The 25,344-nt window shown below is 36.6% G+C and overlaps 1 protein-coding gene across 2 annotated transcripts in view; it reads right to left on the bottom strand.

Moving 5' to 3' along the window:
• camsap2b (calmodulin regulated spectrin-associated protein family, member 2b) overlaps positions 1 to 12,191 on the bottom strand; it is a 55,114-nt gene extending 42,923 nt beyond the window's left edge. For both annotated transcript variants that reach the window (XM_079613837.1, XM_079613838.1), the window contains exons 1-2: positions 11,566 to 12,191; positions 2,060 to 2,319 (exon numbers count right to left, since the gene is read on the bottom strand). In XM_079613837.1, coding sequence (XP_079469963.1) covers positions 2,060 to 2,319; positions 11,566 to 11,728 — 423 coding nt within the window. In that variant the 5' untranslated portion in view covers positions 11,729 to 12,191. The remainder of the gene's footprint in view (positions 1 to 2,059; positions 2,320 to 11,565) is intronic.
• Positions 12,192 to 25,344: the final 13,153 nt, after the last annotated feature.

Genomic DNA, 25,344 nt, shown 5'->3' with positions numbered 1-25,344 from the left:
TAGGCAAAGGAGTGCCAATGATAGAGAACGTTGCCTCCCCCTCTTTGATTGACAGTAAATCTATCCAATCCCATGGATCCATAAAAATGACTGTATTTTCTGATAGCCAATGAATTTCTCTAAAAAATGACATGACGCTTTACTGGGACGGTTCAATCTGTCTCGCGTGAGGTTCATGCGCAAAGTAACACAGTGACTCGTGCGCCCGTGCGCAAAAGACCATTGGAGTGAGCGAAAGCGTTTTTGGACTGATAGTAACATGTAACAGGTGAAAATGGCAAAGAAAACCACCAAAACACACTTCTTACTAGAAGAAGTGATAGAACAATGTACAAGGCGTGACAGTGAAGAGTCGGAGGATGATGTCTCTGATGAAGAGAGCGATGGAGGATCCATTGACTCGGTGGCAGAGGAGATGTTTTTGGGTGGTGGAAACGTCTCTCTCGACAAGTAAGTGTTTTTATTATATTATACAGCATATTTTACTGCATATAAGTTACTGAGGTAACGTTATGTGTTTGTTTTGAAGTGTACTTGCCAGCTTGTGTCGTGTCGTGTGTGTGTGTGTGTGTTCGTGTTCGTGTTCATGCACCGTGTAACGTTATGCGTGTGTTCATGTACAGGTGTGTGTGTGTGTGTGTGTGTGTGAGAGAGAGAGAGAGGGGGTGTGTTCTGTCGTGTGTGTGTGTGTGTGTGTGTGTGTGTGTGTGTGTGTGTGAGAGAGAGGGGGTGTGTTCTGTCGTGTGCGCTCGTGCAGGATTATCTTTTATGTGGCCTCAAGCACAGGTGTGTGTGTGTGTGTGTGTGTGTGTGTGTGTGTGTGTGTGTGTGTGTGTGTGTGTGCGCACGCGCTCATGAACTGGTTTATAAGCCTGGTTGTGTACATGTTTCTGCTTATATGCATGTGAATACGGAAACAGTGTAAATGTCTTGTAAATTACTTATTTATTTGTTTTTGTTTTATATCACAGACCATCATCTGAAAATGAATCCGATGAAGTTTGGGAGCCAGTCATTGAACAGGGACATGACAGTATCTCATCAGGAGAGGACCCTGGAATGTGCCCCTGGAAGATAAATATTTTTTTTTCCTGATAAATATAATATGTAAATAGTTGTGTGCATATATACATAAATAAATATATATATATATTATATTTATTTATTTATATATATAGTGGGAGTTTTTGAATATTAAAGTGTTTTAGTTCAATATAACTTGTTTTGTCTCTTTATTTGTAGAAAGTTTGGTTTCAAGAATTGGAAAAAAAAACACTGTTTATGCTTCAGTTACTATGTGTTAGCAATTATTGACAGTGAATATGGATCAGGAATATAATAGCTCTAAGTGTAACCTTTCATTAGAGGCCAAAATTATGACTGTAGAGTAAAGCAATTAATGAATAGCAGCATGTTATGGGTCTATGGCTAAAAAAGGGTCATTTGGAGTCTCCAAGTGGCTTTTTTTGGGGAGCGCCTAGGCATAACCTTAGATAAACATGTGTAAAACACTCATTTTCAAAGGTATTGTTATAAAATTTGAAATTGGGTTTGGTAAGGCTTCATGCTGTGATACCATTGTGTTTTCCAGCTTATACCTCCCAGCTATAGCTATCTGCAGGCATCTGTTTACAAAAATAAATGTAGGCGGAAATTTTTCCCCACTTTTTTAGTGTGTTCAAAGTTATATTACTCAATAGCAGTAAGACATACAGTGATTCTGACTGTTTAGGAACAAACCTCAAAGTGTCCCCTTCCAAAAGAGACCAAAAGCATGCATATACTCCAAAGGGTTCAAGAACAGCATGCAATTTAATTTGGGTAGGCCTTTTTTAGGCGTTTTTTTGCAAAATTGCAGGATGTCTAAAAGGTTAATTGTGTAAAAATATATATATAACATGACGGTAATTTAAACATAGCCTTTGTAAAAATATAAAGCAAAACATTGTGTAAAAAAAAAAAAAAAAATTCAACTAGCAGATTCGTATCCCTTACACTCTAAATCTGAAAGTATGTCAGTTCTGCAACAGAAAAAAAGGTGTAGTGCCAAATCACTTACCATCTGTATGGGGGTCTTGCAGAGGTCTCTCTCAGTCACGAGTCTCTCCTGGTCAGTGACGTAGAGGCCTTTCTGAGCGAGGGCCTGGATGATGGCATTATGACCCAGCAGAGGTTTAGCGGCGTCGCTCCTGAGGATCAGACTCCCCGCGCGGCAATACAACTCCGCGGACAGCAGCAGAGACACGACCGGTGGCTTCACATGCTCCTGATCATACTGGTCCCGGTAAAACGGATCGTCCAAATCCACGGGTACACAGTCTAAAGAGAGAAAGAGAGAGACTGTGATTGATTACACAACCAAAAGTATCCAAGAGTTAGGAGGGTAATGAGAAAAAGTGATTACTTGAGCTAGTCATGTGAGGTGGGTAAAACATATTTGTCAAAAACCAGTTCTATGCAATTCTTCAGGTGGAAAAAAAAATAACTTAATGTGCCTTTCAATCTGATTCAGGATCAATGCTTGGTCGGACAGACTGATGTGAGGTCAATGAGTGGAATCTGAAAAGAAAGACACACTGTTTTCAAACTAATCCCATTATGGCTCTCACTTAATCTGATTTACTGAAGCTCTTCAGAATAGCACCATAGATCCAAACACAGAAAAAACAGACAGGTACAGGCATGCATGAATTCAGTCACACACACACAGACTGTAATCACTGGACTGACACAATTACACACACACAAACGTAAACACCCATGTAAAGGCCAGCAAAAACTGAGTCACGAGCACATGCCCACAAAAAAAGCAGTTGTTATGCACGTAAATAGAAATGAACGGCATCAGGATGACAATATCTGCAAACAGACTGACAATTCAGCTCTGTTTCTGACGCTGAAGTGCGACTGCAAATATCTGAGTCTAGAAGGCCAAGGAAATTCCTGGCATCCCATAATGCTTCAGCGTGAGTCAGACTACAGGCAATGTAGATTCCTGCTCTTCCCGGGTCATTTCCTTTCAGCATGTCTTTGTGTATGTGTGTTCTTTTTCTTTTTCAGCAGCAGGAAATGTCTTAAAGGTGCAGTACAGTTCCTGTTTAAAAATAAACATTACAAATAACAAAATTATGGGGGGGGGGGACTTTTAAGATTAAAATAATTAGATAGATAAATACAAATGTCTATCAGCTAAGTCTGTGTGCTTGTTGATTTTCTTTTTCAGCAGCAGGAAAAGTGTCTTAAAGGAGCAGTAACGTTTCTGTTAGATGTTCTAAAACACATGCATTGTATTTGTGTTTAATGCCTGATACAGACTGATAATGCCTGATACTACATTAATGCCTGATACTACATTAATGCCTGATACTACATTAATGCCTGATACAGACTGTGTGATTTCAGCAATCCTATAAATCTATAGGATTACCTATAATCCTACAAAACACACTGTACGATGTGGATCTACTAAACTTGGGTATGACATGTAGACTGTACGATGATGACACCTATTGAATCGTAGGCAACAATGCAAGTTAGTATAGGAGAATAAAACGTCATCAGCATGCGCTAGTGGTAAACAAATAGGGCAAGATGAATCGCACTTTGGCAAAAAAAGAGGAGGAAGCGAAAGAGGAGAATATGGACGCGGTCATGGCTAGGGAAAAGAGGCCTACTTGGCATGCCAATTTTGTAAATGGAGCTTGAGGTAAGTAGTTTTAAGTTTTAGCACCATGTAGCGTTGATCAATACGCCATTTCATGCTGCATTTTTATTGGCTAGTCAGTAGATGTAGGACAGGCTATCTTGGGACACAAGACCGTGACTACGGCCATCTTTGAACCTATCTCACTGTGTGACGTAAGATCACCGTTTAGAAGCCACATCCAGAGAAAATGCCACTATTGGTCATCTTTCGTATGGGTGGGACATCCCAAAATCGTACAATGTGTTCCGGGCAATGGGCATAAGTGATTTTTACAGGTGTCTTCAGTGTGAATTCCCTAAACAGCTGTACTACGGTTGAACTGTATCTTAAGCACCTGCCATCCAGTTTAACCAGGCTCTAAAAGCCTGTAAAAGCATATAGCGTATGCAAATAAATGTAAAATAACTGATTCAAAAAAGTCCTGTATAATTGGAATAGCTTTGATTTCACCGGTTCCCAATTGGACAAGTTTATTATGAGGCGTTTACATAAGATGCATTTTTTAAAATATAAAAATAAAATAAAATCTTTCACACTAATGATCTTTTTCGTTGTTGGGTAACACTTTACAATAAGGTTCATTAGTTAACATTAGTTATCTACCTTAGTTAACATGAACTAAGAATGAACAATACTTCTACAGCATTTATTCATCTTAATTCATATTAATTTCAACATTTACTAATACATTATTAAAATCAAAGGTTGTATTTGTTAACATTATTTAATGCAGAGTGAACTAACATTAACAAACAATGCATAGCTGTATTTTTATTAACTAACATTAACAAAGATTAATAAATACTCTACCAAATGTATTGCTGATTGTTAGTTCATGTTAGTTAATACATGAACTAATGAACCTTATTGTAAAGTGTTACCAGTTGTTGAATGACTAGCTGACCATCATTATCCATCACTTTTTTCCTCCATTAGCATTAACTTAAAACTGCTGGCAACAGTCATTGTGTTTTCAATATTTACAGAGGCATATTGAAAACTCTTAAAATCATTCCCCCTAACCTTTATGAAAAGCTGCTGCGTCAATGGAAACCCTTTCCCTGCCAGTCTTCACTAGTTCAGAGCCAAAAACATAAAACACACACACACACCTTCTGTAAAGCTAGCAGTTTTTCCTGAACATGCTCATAAAGAGCAGCCTGATTATGGAAAGGTTTTTCCCCAGCGTTTCATCCCAACTCGGACAGAGGCAGGAAGCGGCTCTCGAAGGCATGACAAACACAGGGAGGAAGTGAGGGGTCAGAGAGAGAAAAGCCTGAGGCAGCAAGTCACCACGACCCACGAAAGCCTTTCAGAAGTCCAACTCTGTGCTTTTGTTTAAATGTTACTGTAAGAAAACATAACTCAGTTCATTTATGAAATTAAAATCTAAGGTCAATAAAAAATGTTTTTACTGCAGATATACTACATTCTGTAGGATTCTAAAGATATTCTTCTAGGCATATGTTTATAAGTAGTATAATATAGTTCGGCCCAAAAGTGTAAATTCTGTCATGATTTACTCAAGATTTAATTCCAAGCGCTTCCATGTTTACTTTTTAAAAAAAGACACTAAAAGCATTATTAAAAAATCATTAAAATGACCTGTAATACTTATGCGTTATAGTCCAAGTTATCTGTATGTTATCATATAAAAAAAGAGACCAAAATGAAAGTAATAATTCTCTGATAATCTTCCCCTCCAGTTGTTCTTAACTAGTTTAAACTGAAGAACTGGTTCAATTTGTAAATGAATAATTAGACCGATATCTTGAGCAGGATCAAATAATCATTTATTAAACATATCTGATTCAAAACAACACTTTACAAATCAGGCAATGCCTCTTATCTTATAAACTCTCCTGAACACAGAAAGGAGAGCATCAATTTGGGCATGTTTCTCACAGCCTTACTCCCCATTTACTTTTATTATACTAAAAAAACAGAGGAAAGGAAAAAAGAACAGCCAGAATATTAAAAAATGTCGACTTTTGTGGAAGAAAATTGGGTCATTTGTGGCTTAGTGTGTGTGTTTTTTTAATATAAATTTATAGTGGTAGACTTGCCAGTTGTGATATTTACATTTCTCATAACATTAACATTAAGGAAAACATTAATTTAATCAGTCTCATTAAAAAATCTGCTGACACTATCATCTTAAGAAGCACTATCAGCACTATTGATTTCTCATATGTAACATGGATGTTACATACAGTGTGTTTTAGAGAATAACAGTGCACACAGTCACATGTGAACATCGCACACTCCCATCACCCCTCAGGCTTCAGTGATGTAACAGGAACGAATGCTCTCTGTCGTGGTATGTGCAGTATGCCACAGATGTTAAGGCTGGGGGTAAAGACAACACAACATGAACAACACAGCCGTGAAGGCCTACAGGCACTCAAAACATCTGTTAGTCAGTGACCTTGTTTATTTTTCATTTCTGAGCAAAGTATCTGAATGAACAGACATCCACCAGACTCTCTTTTCAATTTAAGGATGCCTTGCAATGGTGGGGCTCATTTTCCTGTGTTTGTTTCTCATGCTGATCAGCCGTTTCATTCTGCTGTGAAGAACGGTGACTGATGGAGAGATGTTATCACCCTTACAAAAACAGTACCATGGTACTCTTGGTATTTAGCCTACATGGCATCAATCCCAAAATAGGATTATCAAGGTAAATACGTGTTATTTTCACATCCCTCCCTTGTGGAAAAATAGCACTTTAGCATACTTTTAAAAAATGTGAACTTATAATGGAAATAATTCGTTTAAATTGTATTACTATTCGTTTTTCACAATTGCTATAACAATTTTTTTTAATCCTCCACCCATTTTCTCACAACATTAAACACAAATCCAAAATTTCTAACTAAACTCACAAAAACCTTGACTCTTCTGGCAAAGTCAAACGATCTCTTCAAAACCATTTCACCTGCAAAAGCCAAAAAGGTCAAATAAAACTCTAAATGAAAAGCATGTTACAGTACACTCAAATACTGTCAGTTGTGCAACTACAAAATCAAGGTCAATGAGAGATTGATTCTGCTTCAGCATCATGTCTTCCTGCTGGCTCTGGCCTGAGCACTTTGTCCACATCACAGGCAATGTTGTCTCTTGCCAGGCAAAGAGAAAAAAAACCCTCTAGTCTGACAGATCCAGCCTTGATAACACTCTTTACACCTTGCTCTTTCTCATCCTCTCCCTCCTCTCCCACCACCTCTTAGATCTAGATCTTCCTCTTCTCCCTCTCAGAATGTTTCCATCTATAGTTGGTATCAAGGATAGGCTTATGTTTTGTACAGGTGGTATGATCACATCATTAGAAACAAGGTGTGAACAATTTTGAAACGTTGTGTGTAAACGACGATAACTGTTTTTAGTGTTGAACTTTTGCCTCTTGTGTTTAGTGTTTTGCGAGACAAATGTATCACAGTGTGAAATCTGTTTTAGTGTGTGAGAATGTGTTTAGAGTTTTGCAAAAAAAGAGTGCATGAGATTTGCAAATAGTGTCTAACTGCCTAAACTTGTTTAAGGTTTTGCAGAAAGAGTGATTTATTCGACAAATTGGTTTAGGCTAGAGAGCATTTAGTTCAGAGAATGGGGTTTAGTGTCTTAACAATTGTGAAAACATCCTTTTTTGGACCCACTTAAGAATGAAATTTAGTTAATTTTATCATTTATAATTGTCTTTAAAATATGGTTACTGTTGAATATACTGACAAGCATTCACGGCAACTACAATATATACTGTCATTTCTATTAAAACTTCTATGTCATGTGTTTAAATATATTTGCAATTACACATTTGAAATTATGAAGTTGCAATTTAGTAAATTTAAAGTATAATTTAAAGGGGGGGTAAAATACCAGGTTTCAGTCAATCTCATGTTAATCTTGAGTACCTATAGTAATAGTGCGTCCTTCATATCTCCAAAAAGTCTTTAGTTTCATCATATTTATAAAATAAAAATACAGCTTTCCGATTCTATCCGGAAAAAGCCGAGGTCCTTGATTCTGGGCGTGGGCGGAGCTATAGAGTCAAGCGGGAGCATCCACAACATACAAACTGCATCCACTGTTCCAGTAACACTGGGTTCTTTGGGAAGCTGAACAAGGTAAACTTTCCCTCACATCCCAAAACACACTTTTTTGGAGACATTCTTGACATCAACCATTCCTATTTAGCGCTGCTGCTGATGATTTCCGGTAGTAGCGCGTCGATGAGCGCGGTCTTTCTCTCCTCTGGTCGACGTGTGCGTGAACGCGCTTTTCCGAGAGCAATGCTCATATAAGGAGTTCCACTCTGGTCTACGTCATTAGATCTACGATAGAAAAAAACCAGCCGAAACGTGTTGCAACCCGGAAGTATGATTTTCAGCACAGAAATTCTCTGTTATTCGTTCAAAATAACTTTTCAAACTTTGGCCATTATTAGCATGAGAATCCATCTCTTTAACACTGTAAACAACTCTGAATATATGAAACACCATTGTACCCCCCCTTTAAATGTAATACTGAATAACAAACTACAGTTAAAATTAAAATCAAGTGCATGTGCTTTAGTATGTTTGTCAACTAGTACACTAATAAGTGTACTTCTCTAAAGCATGACAAATGATTATTATATCATAAATGTACTTTAAATTAAAACTTACAAAGTGCACTCTTTGAAAAGTGTCCTTAAGTGTGTTATGAAAAATAGCAATGAAATTGTAAGTACACTTAAGTAGCCTAATATTACTTTTTTTCAGTAAGGGATAATCCATGGCTAGCGGTGCATTAACCAATTTTGATGCACACTGTGGAGGAAAAAGAAACACCCAACGTGAAGCATAAATCGTTTAATGCACTGTTAGTCATGGATTATCTCACTTATACCATGGTAATTTACCAGCATTGACAAGTTAAAGCTGTTATTGATGTTTGCAGTGCAATATTTGACTGGAAGGGTCAAAATTATGGTTATTTCGTCAGTTGAGGCTCGTAACAAGATCTAACATTCTGACACCTTTAATGTAGACAGAGATAAAGTAGTGCTGTAAGATTACATTTATTTGCATGGAACTATCAGCGCCTTAACAGTTTTAATGCATACCTTCCAGGCCATCTAAATCGAGTATTCAGATAGACCATGATATAATATTATATAAATGATATAATACAATATTAATACAAAATATACTTTTCAGAATCAGAAAGAGCATTGTTGCCAACTGCCAAGTATGCACACAGATCATTTTTCTTGGTAAATGAAGCTTGAGCTTCCATAGGAATGAACTGAAAACGCTCGATCCGCGCCAGTGGACACGCACATTATGAATGCCTGTGCGCATTTTACTTTTGCTTTCAAATTAGCAAAATCGCTATAAAGGTGAATTTACCAAAGCTTCCGTCATCGTCAGTCAGCTCCTCCCTTTCATGATATGCTATATTAAATCGGACTCCTGCTGCTGATCTGTGTTGCGACTCTCGCATACATTTTTTTTTGTTTTTATGGTTTTCAATTTCATTTGATAGTTAAAAGATTAAAACATTTTGCCAACATGAGGTCTCGTGTCACTGTCAGTCTTTTTACATGATCAGTGTAAAACTAGGGTATGCAGATTAAGACAACTGTTCATCAGCATACATTGATTAATCCCATGTTGTAGCAAAAAAAAAGGTCAAATCATGTGCTGGTGCGACCAACTGAGGAAGTTGGTAGCACCAGTGCAATCAGTGGAAAATAAATCTAAAGCCCTGTAAAAAAATAAAAATAAATGAATAAAAATATGAAAAGTGAAAATACACTGAATAGGCATATTTAGATATGAACATATACAGTTAAAAGTATTATGGATAGTAAATAAAAGTGAATCAACAAGATATTGTGGGAGTATTCCACTAAGATTGGTCTTGGGAGGCATTTAACTGTTCAGGAGGGAGATGGCCTTTTAAGATTAGACGTCCACCATAAGTGTACTTTCAATACAGTTAAGCACACTTCTTTTTCACAAGAGCTGCTATGTCCAAAAACAATGGTAGTACCAGAGTTGTTTTTGTTAATGTCACTGTCAGCACTAATATAGGGGATATAGGGGAGAGAGACATCTGCAATAGAGATCAGAGTAAATCCATGCTTTATCAACCACATTAGAGTTCATGTACACCAGCAAAAAAAGCTTTTTACACACACACACACACACACACACACACACACACACACACACACCTCTGTCAGGAGCCGTCTTCATCTTGGCCCTGTTGCATTGCACTCCACAGGCGTCTCTGTTGTGGGCGCTCTAGCAATAAAAGCCACATTGCTTTATGTCCATGCAAGTTTGATTGTCTGTGTTTATATGTTATTTCCAGTATCCTCCATAGGGAGTTATTTTGGAAAATTTCAATCCTATTACAGTGTTCAGAAGCGGGGAATCTGCTTTAAGCATTTATTACGGACTGTGGGGACGGACACAGAGCCGTAAGCCAGCCTGTGGCCTTTCATGAGTCTATGCAGGGATCTAGGCTAATGATTTCTGCAGACTTGGAAATAGTTACTAGTACCACCATGTAGATTTTTGTCAAATTCACTATTTTTAACCTCTGTATACTGCTTCTCGTGAGCCACATGAGCACTCAAAACACCTTAAAATGACAGATTTTGGCCTGGTTTCACAGACAGGGCTTAGATTAAGCCAGGATTAGGCCTTAGTTCAATCAGGACATTTAAGTATTTTTTTAACATGCCTTAGGAAAAAAAACATTACTGGTGTGCATCTTGAGACAAATCAATGGCAATGACATATTTTAAGATATCCCAGTGCAAGTTGCTTTCAATTAAAACAGTTTAAACGTGCATTTTAGTCTGGGACTAGCTAAACCTTGTCTGTGAAACTGTGGGTTAAACTTTTTATCTTGTTTATGACTCCTAAGAGAATAACAGTGTTTATGCAAATTAGTTCATTAATTCTCTCCTCATAATTGTGTTACCCATTAAAATCGCTCCAATAAATGCTCATGTCGCAAAAATGTAAAATATGCCCTGCAGTGAAACATTATAGGGAAGACCGGGGTATGTTGTCACTTCTTTTCTCCAGTCAACATTTCTTAAGGTAGGTTTATTTTTAAAGTCAATTTCGATATAGAGATATTTTAAAGATTTGCCAACAAAAAGGCTGATTGCCAAGCAGGAAAAAAGACGGTTGATTGAATACATGGTGTTGGTGAGTAATAGCAAAGGCATGTTGTCATACTATACGGGGTAAGTTGTCACAGTGTGGAAAGTGCCATTAAACAGGCTTTACAGATAAATGTTAACATTAACATAGTTAGGAAAGACAAAACAATTACTGAAAGGGTATATTAAACCTGGGGATTTCAACCTTTTAAATGTTAGGCTACTGACTTCTAAATATAATTGTCCTTGTGCAAGGGAGGGACCCATCCTAAACATTTAAAAGACATACAGTCTATAAGAACTATATAGTATTTATACTGTGAAAAATGAATACTATAAATGTCTAAAATAAGCTATTATTTGAAAATATTAAGTTAATTTTAAGTTAGCCTACATAATACTTATTATAATAATGTATTCATTTACACATTTATTTTATTATTTATTTTATACACATTCATTTTGGTTAATTACTTTAATTTATTTAAATATAATATTTGATTATTTTTAAAAAAAATTCTCCCTGGAAAGATTTCCACGGACCCCAAGCACTCCATTGCGACCCACTTAGGGGTCCGGGACCCCCAATTTATAAACCAGTGTATCTTTAAGCAATTAAGATACAGTATTGCCCTTATTGTGACAACTTCTTCCAGCACTAAAAATATTGATTTTCAAACCTTCAAGCGCCACCTACCAGATCCAAAGGCTTTGGCGATGAGCCACGTCAAACTGCACGATATCTTGGCCCTTGTGAAATCATAGTGATCCACAGATTTGATGGTCGGCACGATGAACGTCCTCTTGCTCTCCTTGATCTCTGCGGCATCACCCATCTTGACATCTACGCGTGGCTGCATCACGTCCCACGGGACTATGAGATCACAGCGGTGGACGACATTCCCATGCTCAAATATGATGAGAAATATAACGGATCGGCCCAAACACTCGTGCAGTCCAAGAATCCTCCTCTCATTTATTGATTAGGCTATATACACGAAAACAATCCCAACTGCATCCCCCAGCGCCGGATTCAATATCCAACAAGCGATTCCAAGCGTCTGCGGTAGTTCTCATCCGTTTCCCGGCATTATATCCTCAAGTTCGTGTAACGTTAGATGACAAAAATCAATATTTCATAGGTGACACATGCGCCATGATGAGGGATGTCACGTTTAATGGCGAGGAGAGGCGGTCGATGAGTTCACTGTTTTGTGTCATCATTTCTCCTCTTCTTTAACTTTTGTAACTGTCCTTAAAATCTCTTCTTCTCCCTGCGGTCCGCCTGCCGCACTGGCCTGGAAAAAGTAGAAAGATGAGTGCGCATGCGCGAAACGCCCAGACGCAGACAAGCAGTGCTGGCTTTTTATGCAGCTGTTAAATAAAACGAGATTTTACACACCTCATCTGTTTTATTACTTATCTACACTATTTTCTATGTTCCACATCTATCCTTTTAGTTCTGTAAATATAATTAAACTGATAAGCTATGTCTGTAGTAGGCTGAATAAAAAAAATCTGATATTTTTTTGTTTTTTTACTGTAGGCTAATGTTGCTATAATTGTTTGGGTTTGACTTGCTATAAAAAATAGGTGTGAATAGAAATTGCTAATAAACTTGACTAATAATTACAAAAAAATTGCACGTAGCCTAACATGAAAAATTTAATCTGAAATGGTATTTTCTTGTAAAACATTCTCATATGTTTTATTTACAACAGTTGTTGTGCACGAATTCATTATAGCAAATACATTTGTCTAGCCAATATTTATAAATGTTGTATCTGTTGGTGTTGACTCACATTGAGTGATATGAAAATAAGAAATGGAAAGAGACTGCATCCAAGATAAATACCTCTGAACATGTCAATCAAATAATCCAAAATTATATTTGATACAAAACCTTCAGTTGCTTTTCTAAATGTATTAGTATGTTCAATCAATAAAACATTTTTTATATTCATATCCTTTGTGACTGATGAGGTGAACTGTGACATTTACAGTAGAATAGTGAGTAGGCCTAGAGTCCAAACTAACTGTGTGATGTCGAGGCAGATGTGAGTCTTCAGGTTGTATTAGCAGCAGGAGTCATGGATCGGCTCTCTCAGACAGGAAGGGGTGTGACCATGTCTGTGGCGGCTTCTGACTATCAGCTCTGGAGAATAGCTGTAATTACTGCCCTCTACACACACACACACACACACACACACACACAACCCTTTCATCAACACACACGCCTTTCATGTGAGGGAGCGAGGCTCCTAGTTCTCAAGCAAGACTGGAAGTAATTTATTGGGAGAGAGAGAGAGAGAGAGAGAGAGAGAGAGAGAGAGAGAGAGAGAGAGAGAGAGAGAGAGAGAGAGAGAGAGATTTCCAGATGTGACTGAAATCTCTCCTGCTAATTTTAGCAGTTTGCTTCTACTCACTGTTACTGTAAATCTCCTGACCCTGTTTGAATGACATCACACCCTTTATGTGCACTAATTCAATTGTTCAAAGACGACTTGACTGAAAATAGTTAACTGATAATTAATATATTCACTCTCAGTATACTATGACCACCTGTTAGTGTTTTTCCATTTCAATGCAAAATCTGTGCCAACTGTCCACACCATAGGGTCCACACAGAGTATTGTCGCCCTCTAGCGGATACCGGCACACACTGCACTACTTTTTGTTAGGGGTCGATAAAAGCTTGTACAGCATTTTTACAGCTCGTGCACACATTAGTTGGAAAAGACTAGAGATGCAATCTAAACATTTGTTTAGGGACAGCTAGGCTACTGTAAGTGGTTTTGCCACGTGGCCAACCCTTTTAGGGTATGCTAGCCTAAAACAAGAACAACGAAAACTAATGAAATAACTAATAAATAACAAACATAACATTCGATTTAAATTATAATAAACTAATAAGTCGCTTGTCTCGACACTTATATCGCATTATGACGTATTATTTTACATCAGCAGCAGTGGTTGAGCTGCGTTGTTGTATTTCTACCACTAGATGACAGCATTCATTTATTCTAATCAAACGGATGTTTTTAAAAATTTCTTTATTGTTTGACTACAAAATAAAATATAGTGAACGCCCTATCATCCCTCCCTCCATACATCCACCCATCATCTACATCTATCTATCTATCTATCTATCTATCTATCTATCTATCTATCTATCTATCTATCTATCTATCTATCTATCTATCTATCTATCTATCTATCTATCTATCTATCTATCTGTCTGTCTGTCAAAGGCAAGAACGTGCATGTAATGTGTACATTATGTCCAGGAGCGAAGACTTCGTCGACATCCGTTGTAAGCAACTCTAATTTAATGAAGCATCTCACACACACACACACACACACACACACACACACACACACACACACACACACACACACACACACACACACACACACACACACACACACACACACACACACACACACACACACACGCACTCACACACTCACTCACACTCACACACACACACACGCACACTTACACACACATCTATCTATCTATCTATCTATCTATCTATCTATCTATCTATCTATCTATCTATCTATCTATCTATCTATCTATCTATCTGTCTGTCTGTCTGTCTGTCTGTCTATGACCGTCTAGTTTACACATTGTGTGTGTAACACATTGTGTGTGTATAATTACACATTATAGCCTACACACACACACACACACACACACACACACACACACACACACACACACTTAATTAATACACACATAAACAGTAATAATTGAACCGTTGAACTGAAGCTGTTTTTCTAGATATAATGACGTAAAATATTTTTTCCTTCTTGTATTTGAATGATGGTGTTTCAAGTAATTGAACACAGCCAGTCCCTCATAAACATTCAGGAATGTGTTATGATTGCGAACATCAGAACCTTTGATTATTCGCATGACGTTCAATTCAAAGTGTGTGCCATTATCATGCTAAATGCTACCAGCCTCATCCAACCCCCCAAAACCACACACACATACACACATAATGTGCTGCATATTTCATACAAAGATGCCTTCACGCAAAAACACAACACAGGCTGTGTGTTTCCCACTGCATCCATTCACTGACCCCCACCCCGACAGGCCCTACACCCACCCATACACAGATGAGCCCCATCCTTCACGAAGCAGCACACAAAAGGACAGTTCAGGCCGTCGCTGCTGTCTGTCTGTATGTGTGTGTGTATGCAGTGCAGTGTGTGCTCTTTGCTCTAAGCTGCCAAACTGCTTCCAGATACGACCCAGCTGACGTCAACGCCCTGTTATCGCAGATACTCCCTCTGTTTGCCCACAGTATGTAGCTGTATATTTCTATAAGCCCTGTTAACATTCACAACAGAGAACTGTTTCATATGAAGCATTTGAGGGAGGCTGTTATTGAAGTGCACAAGTCATAACCTTATCTTTGACTTATTTTGGGTCATACTTGATATATTGCTATATACAAACCCTTGAATTTCGCAAAATCTGTCAAGAACATGTCTGGCCAGATTTTACTACAAAACCAAAAGTATGAAATAAAAATATGAAGTATATTATAAATATATAAGTAGCCTACATTAATACATAAAATAATATAAAGCCGAGTTTTCAGTGTCACATGATCCTTCAGAAATTATTATAATATGCTGATTTGTTGCTCAAGTAACATTTCTTATTATTATCAATGTTAAAAAAGAAGTGCTGCTTAATATTTTTTCATGATACCATAATTTTATTCAGGATTCATAAAATTGAAAAGCCTTTATTTAAAATCGAAATCTTTTGTAACAATATCTTTACTGCCACTTAGATCAATTTAATGCATCCTTGCTGAATAACAGTATTAATTCAAAAACTATATTTTACTGACCCCATATATTGGGACACTTTTTCCATTGAGATGGCTGGGGGAAAAGTGCCCCAATCGAACTGAATTATACACACACTGTTCTGTAGTAATTTTTATGAGAATAAGAATTAATTATTGAGCATAATGGGAATTATTTCACACACAAAAAATAATCCAGATATATATGACAATTAAGAGGGAAAGATGCTTAATTGTCATGAAAAATAATGTCATAATGAAAAATAAATGAATAGACTAATATTCAACGTAATTTAAAAAAATATTATTCTTGCTTTTTTGTTGTTGTATATTGTTGTTGTATGTTGTATCTATATATGTTTTAATATTCTGATCTGCACCTAATAAAAAGTACATTTTAATTAATATATAGCATTCATTAATACATCCTATGGTAGACAAACTAGGCATTGCATTGTGTGCAGAAAGAGAAGAAGAGAATAAAAAAGGAGGAGAGAGTGAGAATGGCGGACGGGATCACTCTTGTGCTTGGGTCACTGTGAGGTATTTTTAACACACACAGACCTCAAGGCTGTAGTTAGAGGGTGGGGTCACGCCGGCCTGTGCTTCCCCCACTGGCAGCACAAACCTGTATTTATCTGAATGAAATCCAGAGGGGAGTCTGGACCGTATGCCCGAAGTTTATCTTCTCTTAAACGCTGTGACTTTGCAGTAGTGACGCAGAAACCGCACTAAATCTGGCTTGTTTTTTTGTTATAAAACAATAAGTGATTCCACCATACACCCCAACGTCATCTCTAAACTCCATCATCTTGAAGTTTTAGCAACTTAAAAAGTGCAGGAAAACAATACAACTCAATCCAGCTTTTCTATTCAAATTAAGAGTTCAAATAGGCATTTTGTGGTTCTACCATATTTACCCTCTTCCGAGGTAGGCTATGTATAATAAATATGGTTAAAATTCAGATAAACACTTTGCCCCCCTAATAAATATAGGAGTTTGCTTATATATTTTTTTAAAGATGACACAACTTAAAGGGAAACACTGAGATTTTATTTTAAAATGTATCCTTTAATGTTCCACAGAAGAAAAAAAGTTATACCGTTTTGGAATGACAATGAGAGTGAGTAAATGTCTTTTTTTTTTTTGCTGGAGTAGGCAATCCATCTTAGAATCTTCTTAAAATAATTATTAATTAACCTCATATTTTAAGTCCAGTCAATAAATTCACAATAGAAGTTGCAGCTAGGCCTACTGTAGGTTCACTGAGGGGGAAAACGTGCCCCTGCCTACAAATTTAAACCATAGGCTACAATTCACTGCCGTTTCCATCTGAAATGAACACTAGTGGCAGTAAAACACCAACAGCTCTCCTTTTCAAACAAATATTAATTACAGGCGGCGTTTATCGAATAATTAAGACACTTATAATACCGCAGTTCTTTGCAAAATAATATTTTCAGTAGCTAACCTGGTAGCTTTGTAGCCTAGCCTAGGCTACTTGTGTTGTTGGCTACGAGTTCAGTGAGTGAAACACGAGTCACGATAAAAGAGCAGATACTTGTAGAAGCTGAAATTACATGGCTGCGCTTATGTGTTTTTATCTCACTTTTTTCTTTTCTTTCTTTTTTTCTTTTTTCTTTTAAAAACACTATCGGTTAGGTTTAGCTTCGCTCCAGTTAATGTCTGAACACAATACGGACAACAACCAAAGGAAAGTGTAGCGAAACGTCCAAACATATTATTTTACATAAATGTCACCACGGGTAGGCCTTTTCCACAATCAACAATAACAACAGCAACAACAAAGCCTTGTTAACAATTGCCTTTATTTTATTAAAAATAAATGAACAAAAAAACTATTGGCAAGGTAATTAAAAAGTGGCTGAAACAACGCCTCTAATAAAGAGAGGAAAATGTATTATGAAGAAGCATGCCGAGTGAGAGAGAACGAGAGAGAATGACATGGATTGCAAGAGAAAGAGAGAACATCCCTTAGGAGTTCTGTCGACCCTTTTTCTGCATGCGTGAACAGTAAATGTATTTTCACTTGCTAATTAAAAGTTCTGTTGTGTTTATTTTCATTTGTGCTGCTCCAGTTCTGCTTACACCATGTTATGCGGCCTACATTTTCCATGAATATCTCTTTGCTCTTTTTCACACAAAAAAATCAGTGCAACAACAGCTAGCGTGAGACAAGAATAGACTATTTTCTGAAACAATTAATGACAATACAGACGGGTCCTCAGCATAAATAGCCTACTTATGTTAAAGGCATCATCATATCATGAAAGATCATATTTACATTGATCTTCTGAAATTAAGCAGTTACTTCGTCCATAAAATTAAATCAGTTTAAACTAGCAAAGACTTGACAAGCATCAATGTATAATCTGGTATAATTGAATACCATTATTATCACTAAAAAACAAAAGACAATACTATTTTTCCAGCTGGTATTTAACAATAAGAGTAAGATATGGCAAAACAACCATCTATTGTGTTGCTCTTGACTGTTTTAGAAGCAAGAAGCTGAAATAGGATCCTTTAGCCTTATGAATCTGTGCCTTATGAACTTAATACAGGCTTTGGAAAGAGCTTGTTATTGAAGCATGGGCACCGCCAACTAAATTGGACCAGACAGACAACCCACAACCTATAACTACATTGTTACACATTTCACACGAAAGAGGGTGTTTGCATGGCAGTCTTAAAAATACAGTAGAAAAGAAAAACAAATAAATGATGACTGTTTTTGATGCAAGAAATCTTGACTAACTTCATAAATGGATCTGAGGGGAAAAAACACACACACACACACACACACACACACACACACAAAACACATGATATGACCCCAATTATGCCATGTAAATCATCAGTGAAAGCGTCTTACATTTGTTTCGCATTTAAACACACAGGAAGTGACTATGGCCTCAGTGTTTTGTAATTGTTTAGGATGTGTTTAGGAAACATTCATTATCATTCCTAATGACTGTGTCTACTGTGCGTTTAAGTGGCACTTGAGTTTAATGAAAATGTTTACTCGCACATAAACATGCATTGATTTAGTTGTTAGATTGGTTGAGTCAGGACGTATGCGGGTTTGGTCTCAGGCCTGCATGGCAGAAAGCTTGTTAAAGGAGACTGATGAGCAGCTTTGTGTAAATTCTCACCCTCGCACTGGAAATGCACTATATTACGACAACATCTAAGAGATCATATACAAGAGACCCACAACTGAACTAACTGACATGTAATATCCACTCTTTCAATAACCCTGGACAATCACAGATATTCGCTCAACATCAGTCCTGTCCCTTTTTCCCCTTACTCATATTTTTTACTCAAAGAATAAACTGGGAAACTCAAGGATGACACACTGTTTTTATACATTTTGAGTGAAGTGGCAAAGGGAAATCTTATTACTCAGTGGTTGTATTTCATGCAGTTCTCAGTTATGATTAATTGAAATATCAGCTTCAACTACTTTAATAAAAAAATAAAAAAAATAAACTAGTATACCTATAAGGCTTTGCAGGAGATATTGTACGAGTATACAGCTATAAAAAGAATGATTAAATAGAATAACTTGGTTACACTTTATTTTGATGGTCCACTTTAGACTAGTCTATAAGTAGGCCTAACTTAGCAACCTGCTAATGCTATAATGAGAGTAGTTGACATGTAGGGTTTGGTTACATATAGTTAGTATGTCTGAAGTGGACCATTGAAATAAAATTATACTAAAATAAATCCCATGTGGCCACAAGACGAAGACAGGAGTCATATTTATAAATGACAAAGGACAGTGACACACTGAGATTATATAAAGAAAAGAAAAATGGGAAAAGCAAGAGATCTAAAATGTCACCATTTGCCCTTAAAAGTAACTTTGTAAAAGTAAAGTTAAAAGTAATTTTTGTAACGCTTCTGAAAAAAAAAGAGTATCTTATGCCCACCAGGACTGCATTTTTAAAAGTAAAAAATAAAGTAATATTGTGAAAAATTATTACAATTTAAAATAACTGTTTTCAGTTTTGATATATATTTTAAATGCAATTTATCCTTTATCATCATTACTCCAGTCTTCAGTGTCTCATGATCCTTCAGAAATCATTCTAATTATCATTATGAATAAAAATAATAATAAGAAAAGAACATCATTTATTTGAAATAGAAAATCCTTTGTAGGCTACCATTTTAAATGTATTAGTCACTTTTGATTGGTTTAATGTATTCCTGTGGAACAAAATTATTTCTTTAAAAAAAAAAAACTGACCCCAAACTTTTGAACAGCAGAGGATATCACTGCAAACAAGATATTTAGATATTAAAGAGAACTCAACATCATTCTGGAAACAACATCCAAAGCAATTACATTTAAATACATACAAATATATTTCCCTCACTTTATTTAAGCATTAAAGCTTTAACAATACTGCTAAGATGCCATTTATGAGATTGTATTGTTAACACTTCATGCCGGGTTCAGGTGTGTGACTTTAGTTTGTCCGCTATGAAACGGCGTGTGTAAAACGCTGAAGCCAGCGGGCAGATCTGCTCTCAATGCAAAGCCAGCATCAGCAGCAAAACCACCAATACATACAGTACACTCGCTTATCCAATGAAAAGAGTTAACCTGAGCATTCAGTAAATACCACAGCAAATCCTCATCTGCCTGCTTGCTTGTGTGTGTGTGTGTGCGTGTGCGTTTTCACCACTGATAAAGCAGGCGGTTGTGCTTACGTCCTCTCATCCTCAGCATTATTCTTCATACGTTTTTTTGCCTTGAATAGTCAGATGTGTAGGAGTGCTGAGCCAGAATCTGTTTATTTCACTGGGATTGTGCCAGGAAAGGGGGAAAATCTGATTCTAGATCAGCACTTTAACTGCGAGATGCTTTGTGAGGTGCTGTTAAGTACAGAGATGAGAAGAAATTGAGACGCTGGGAATTATGTGTTTAGCAAAACAGTAGGAAATACAGCGTTGCTTGCACAAGCAGAGCGGGAGACACTTGTGTGTTTACATTAAAGAAAGTGGACATTGATGCATACATGCATGTGCACATATTCACTTATAAAGTCACATATGTTGCTTCAGGATGGTCTTCAGGCCTGCTGACTGTTTTGAGCCACTTATATAAGCGAAAACTGTCCGTTATTATTAGGGTCAGTCCACACAGGCACAGCGCACGCACACAATCGTGTCACTTCCTGTTTGCCCACCTCTCAGCCTCCCCCATGGGCTTCACAGTTCCTGGAGTAAACAACACACACACACACACACACACACACACACACACACTGCAGCATCTGAGCATGTGATAATGTGTTCAACAATCAGATGAATTTAGGTTATGGCAGACTTTAATGTTGGCTTGAATTAAACTGTGCATTCAGATTGACGTTTTGAAATAGCTGGGTTCTGTGTTTATTAACATCTTGCCATTATAAAGGACAACTGAAGCAAGGGTCATAACAAGTGACAACTACTCATAAAATATTAATTTTCCAATATGGCATCCATAGCATCTTGTATAAAAAAATCTTGCACACAAACATTAAATAGTGAAACCAATAAAATATGTAAATCAACTCACCATGTCCACATTTGAGAACCTTCCTTTGTCTGAACTTTGACCCTGGAAGTACTTTTATTCCACAGCTATTTGTATTTTCGAAATGCATGTTAACTTATTTATCAATTATCTATCGCTATATACATTTGCAGATCAAATAGAGTTACAAAAACTTTGGATAATAATATTAATATTATTTAATACAATTTAAAAAAACAAAAATTACACTTTTTTACAATTTTTTATTTAAAATCATTTTTTATTTTTGCAATTTAATATTTAAAATGCTTCACTGTTGAAAAGTCAGGGGATATGTTGTCACATTTTTCCCATTGTCACTGCTGTATTAACACTAAAATACTGTTTAAAAGACATGTGGCAAACATTATTTTGGTACTGCAATACACTTGTTTTATAAAGTGACCAAAAACACAAATTATATATTGCACAACGTATCACAGCTTGTATCCTAACAGAAGAGAGGATTCTGGGATTGCTGCACAGGCCACCTGGCATTTGGGATTGGATTTAAATTGCATTATGCCTTTTTGTTAAAAAAATAAATAAAATAGTTCGCTGCAATCGAGTATATCTAGCGCCTGATGAAAAATGTTTCAATCTGCATCTTTATATGTTGTGTAAGTAACATCTGGAAGGCTGTTTCACTGGAAATCTGCCAGGAACGCTAGGGAAAAAGGAAACAAAACATTTGACTTAAAACAATACTCTAAATCTCATTTAAATCTGATTAAATAATCCTTTCTCTGAATCTGTATGAGATATTTACATGGTATTTGTAAACCTAAACCTTAAAGCACAACAGCAAAGTAATGTATGCCAAAAATTAGTTTTGAAAGAACTGATTTGTATTTAAGCTTATTAGGCCAAAATTCCAAGGCTTTTTAAACTCTGAGACTTGCCAAGCTGTCCTTTTGTAGTATAGCTTTTGATGACAGGGACACTTGGCAGGAAATACTGTGTTTTTGTGACATTGTGACTTTTGACGTGCATCATATCCCACAATTCTGTGGAATAAACACAGAGACCAAAAGGCCATGTGATTTACAGGCCCCAGGCGAACTGTGATTCACATTCCTTGTTATTCGTAATGTCTAAACTCTGTTATTATAACTCTGTTATAACTCAGAAGTTTAAATACATTTCACTATGAAATACTGTATAGATTTACAAAGCAATAGAATCAACAGCAAACTACATTGTGCACAATAAGATAATATTTATTTACATTACATGCAGTGTTGGGGGTACGTAATCAGATTACTTTTTCCAAGTAACTGTAAAGTAACATTACTTTAAAATTTACAACAAAATATATGACTTTTTCAAACAAGTAATGCATGTTACTTAGTTTTCCTATTTATTGACTAACAGCTTTTCTGTCTCATGTTGAGAGAAATCTGGGGCCTATACCATGAAGCCGGTTTATCCAGCTATGTTTCCGTTTAGTTTGCGCCAACCCTGGGTTTTAGGTACCATGAAAGTGGTTTGGATTTTAGCAGTGTTCATCACCAGTAACTTACGCTCCACGGCTAACCTGGTCCGGGGCAGGTTATGTTCTAGGAAAGAAGTTGCAAACCAAACTTGGACCAATCAGCTGTGAGCAAAGTGACATGTCTGATAGGATAAAGTCACTGCACCTGTTTCTACTCCAAATTAAAGGTCACATAGCAAATGATTTTAAAAAGACAAAATAGTCTGGCTTTTACTAATGCTTATTAGAATTAAAAAATATATGATTTACATATTATTTATGTAATTATTATATTAATCGATCACACATGTACAATTTTAGTTGATCAATTATTATTACGCACAGTTTAAATGAATAAATATATAAAGGTAATATAAATACGCTTTAGAATCAATAGAAAAAGCTTTAAAATGACTACATGTGAGCTTAAATTTTCAATTCTCTCTATTCCTTTATCAAATATATAAACTAACTTTACAATTTTTACTTGCACTAATATAGCAAGACTTTTTCTTTTAGTTGTCCTCTTTCATAGACAGCTTTTTTCTTCTTGCTGTGTAAATTTGTTTAAATTCTTAATATTTTTCAATCTTGTAATATTCAGCAAAAGAGAGAAGTGAATCTCGCTGTTTCTCTCACGAGAAATGAATCACTCTTTCTCAGCATGTGATTGGCTGTTCGCTACTGATGTCACACCTAAACTCAGGATCAAAGCCTGAGTTGACAGAAAAAGTTGATGATCAGCATCATGGTATCAATAAGGCCTGGTTGGATTGGTTTGGTTTTGTCAACTCGAAACCAATCCTGTAACCCTGAGTTTGTTCAACTACCATCATGCGGGCCCCAGGGGTAAGTGCAGAGGTGTTGTGTGCGCTGTGTGAACATGATGGTTATTGTAGTTGTAGAGACTAAATGTGAACATGCATTCACTAACTAACACAATTAGTTAATATTTTAGGGATTAAAGCAATATTGTAATGCATTACTTTTATAACTTTCTCCAACACTGATTACATGTATGCATTTGGAAGACACTTTTATACAAAAAATATATATATTTCATTGGGTGGTGTTTTCCTTGGGAATCAAACCCAAAATCTTCCCACTCTACACACAACACAATTTTGATTGTTGTAGCATCTGCAAACATATCTTCTATTACCTTCTATTCATCCATTTAAAAAAAACACTGATGAGATAGATACATAATTTGTCTGTCAGGTTTTGATTTAAATGTTGGATAGAAAGGAAGAAATCTAAACTAATCTTTATTTTGATTTAAAAAAAAAAATCTATTTAATAATCATGTCTTGTGGAACAAGGTCTAAGTGGTTTGTAAAAGTCGCTATTTAAAAGCAGATAATCAATGCAAATGGATGCAGAAAAACAAAAAAAGTTGAAATCAGCTGGTTATTTCTGATTCTATACAGATTTATAATATCATTGAAGGTCTGAGAACAGCAGAGACTTACCATCTTTCTTGCTGTCGAGACTTATTAGTAACACATCCAATCAATGTCACTCTGCTCAATCCTGATTGGCTAACACCCTGTCAATCAAGCCCAAACCCTGTTGAAAGCTGCTTTAGAGTTGTGTGCTTCTAAATACCTGCTCTATGACCTTTTGAACTTTAAGATTAAATTAATTTCAGCGGCTTGTACCTCTCGGCTCAGTACCAGAAAAAACAATGTTAGAAATGCTTTTAAAGCATATGACAGTTACACATCCTAAAAAAAATGAAAGCTGAAGCTCTAAAACAGACAAATGTTTAAATATATGCGAAACAGGAAGGTTTCTGAAGTTGAGGATTTCAAAATATATATATGTTCAACTGAACAACTGAAATACACACACACACACACACACACACACACACACACACGCACAATTCGTACAGCGTACATAACAATGATGAACAATTCATGAAACCTGCATGTGTCCATCTGGAGTGGTGAGGAACAGTGACAGAGTAAAATGCAGCCAAATAAGTGATTGTCATATTTTTGGCCACATTACGTTGCAGACTATGACTGTCCTGATATACATCCAATATTAATAAGATGCTAATGTGGTTTAAAAAAAAAAAAATTCAGATGGCTAAAGAAATGCATCAGTGCCAATGTTAAAAAAAACATTTCCCCGAACTTAATATGCGTGTTTTAGACCAGAGCAGAGCTATGGACACAATACTGCCATTTATTTTTTAAAATAGGCTTAAATTATGCAGCAACAACATGGCATTAGCCAGAGCGTGATCGTCATTATAATGCCTGTTGGCAGCATCCTTAATCATGAGACGTTGATTCGAACGAGAGTGAAAAGAGACGGAGAAGAAAGATGATGCACAGAGAGATGCATCAGTGATGTTAGATGTGTGTCTGCAGTAAGAGAATATGCTTGGCTGAGCATGTAGGCCAAGCCAACAACAATGCAGAATAACCCCCACAGCAGACCTCCAGCCATCCAACTGCCTGCATCTTGTCCACACGTCATGCCGCGCTTTCACATCAGTGCGACAGGCCCGGCGCCCCAGGGAACCTCGTAATGCTCACTGCCTAATTCTGCCA

The sequence above is a fragment of the Phoxinus phoxinus genome (genome assembly GCF_949152265.1).
Source record: "Phoxinus phoxinus genome assembly, chromosome: 5".
In the NCBI taxonomy this organism is placed as follows: Eukaryota; Metazoa; Chordata; class Actinopteri; order Cypriniformes; family Leuciscidae; genus Phoxinus; species Phoxinus phoxinus.
Note: the sequence above shows the minus strand (reverse complement) of the source record. Positions and strands in the feature narration are given on the sequence as shown.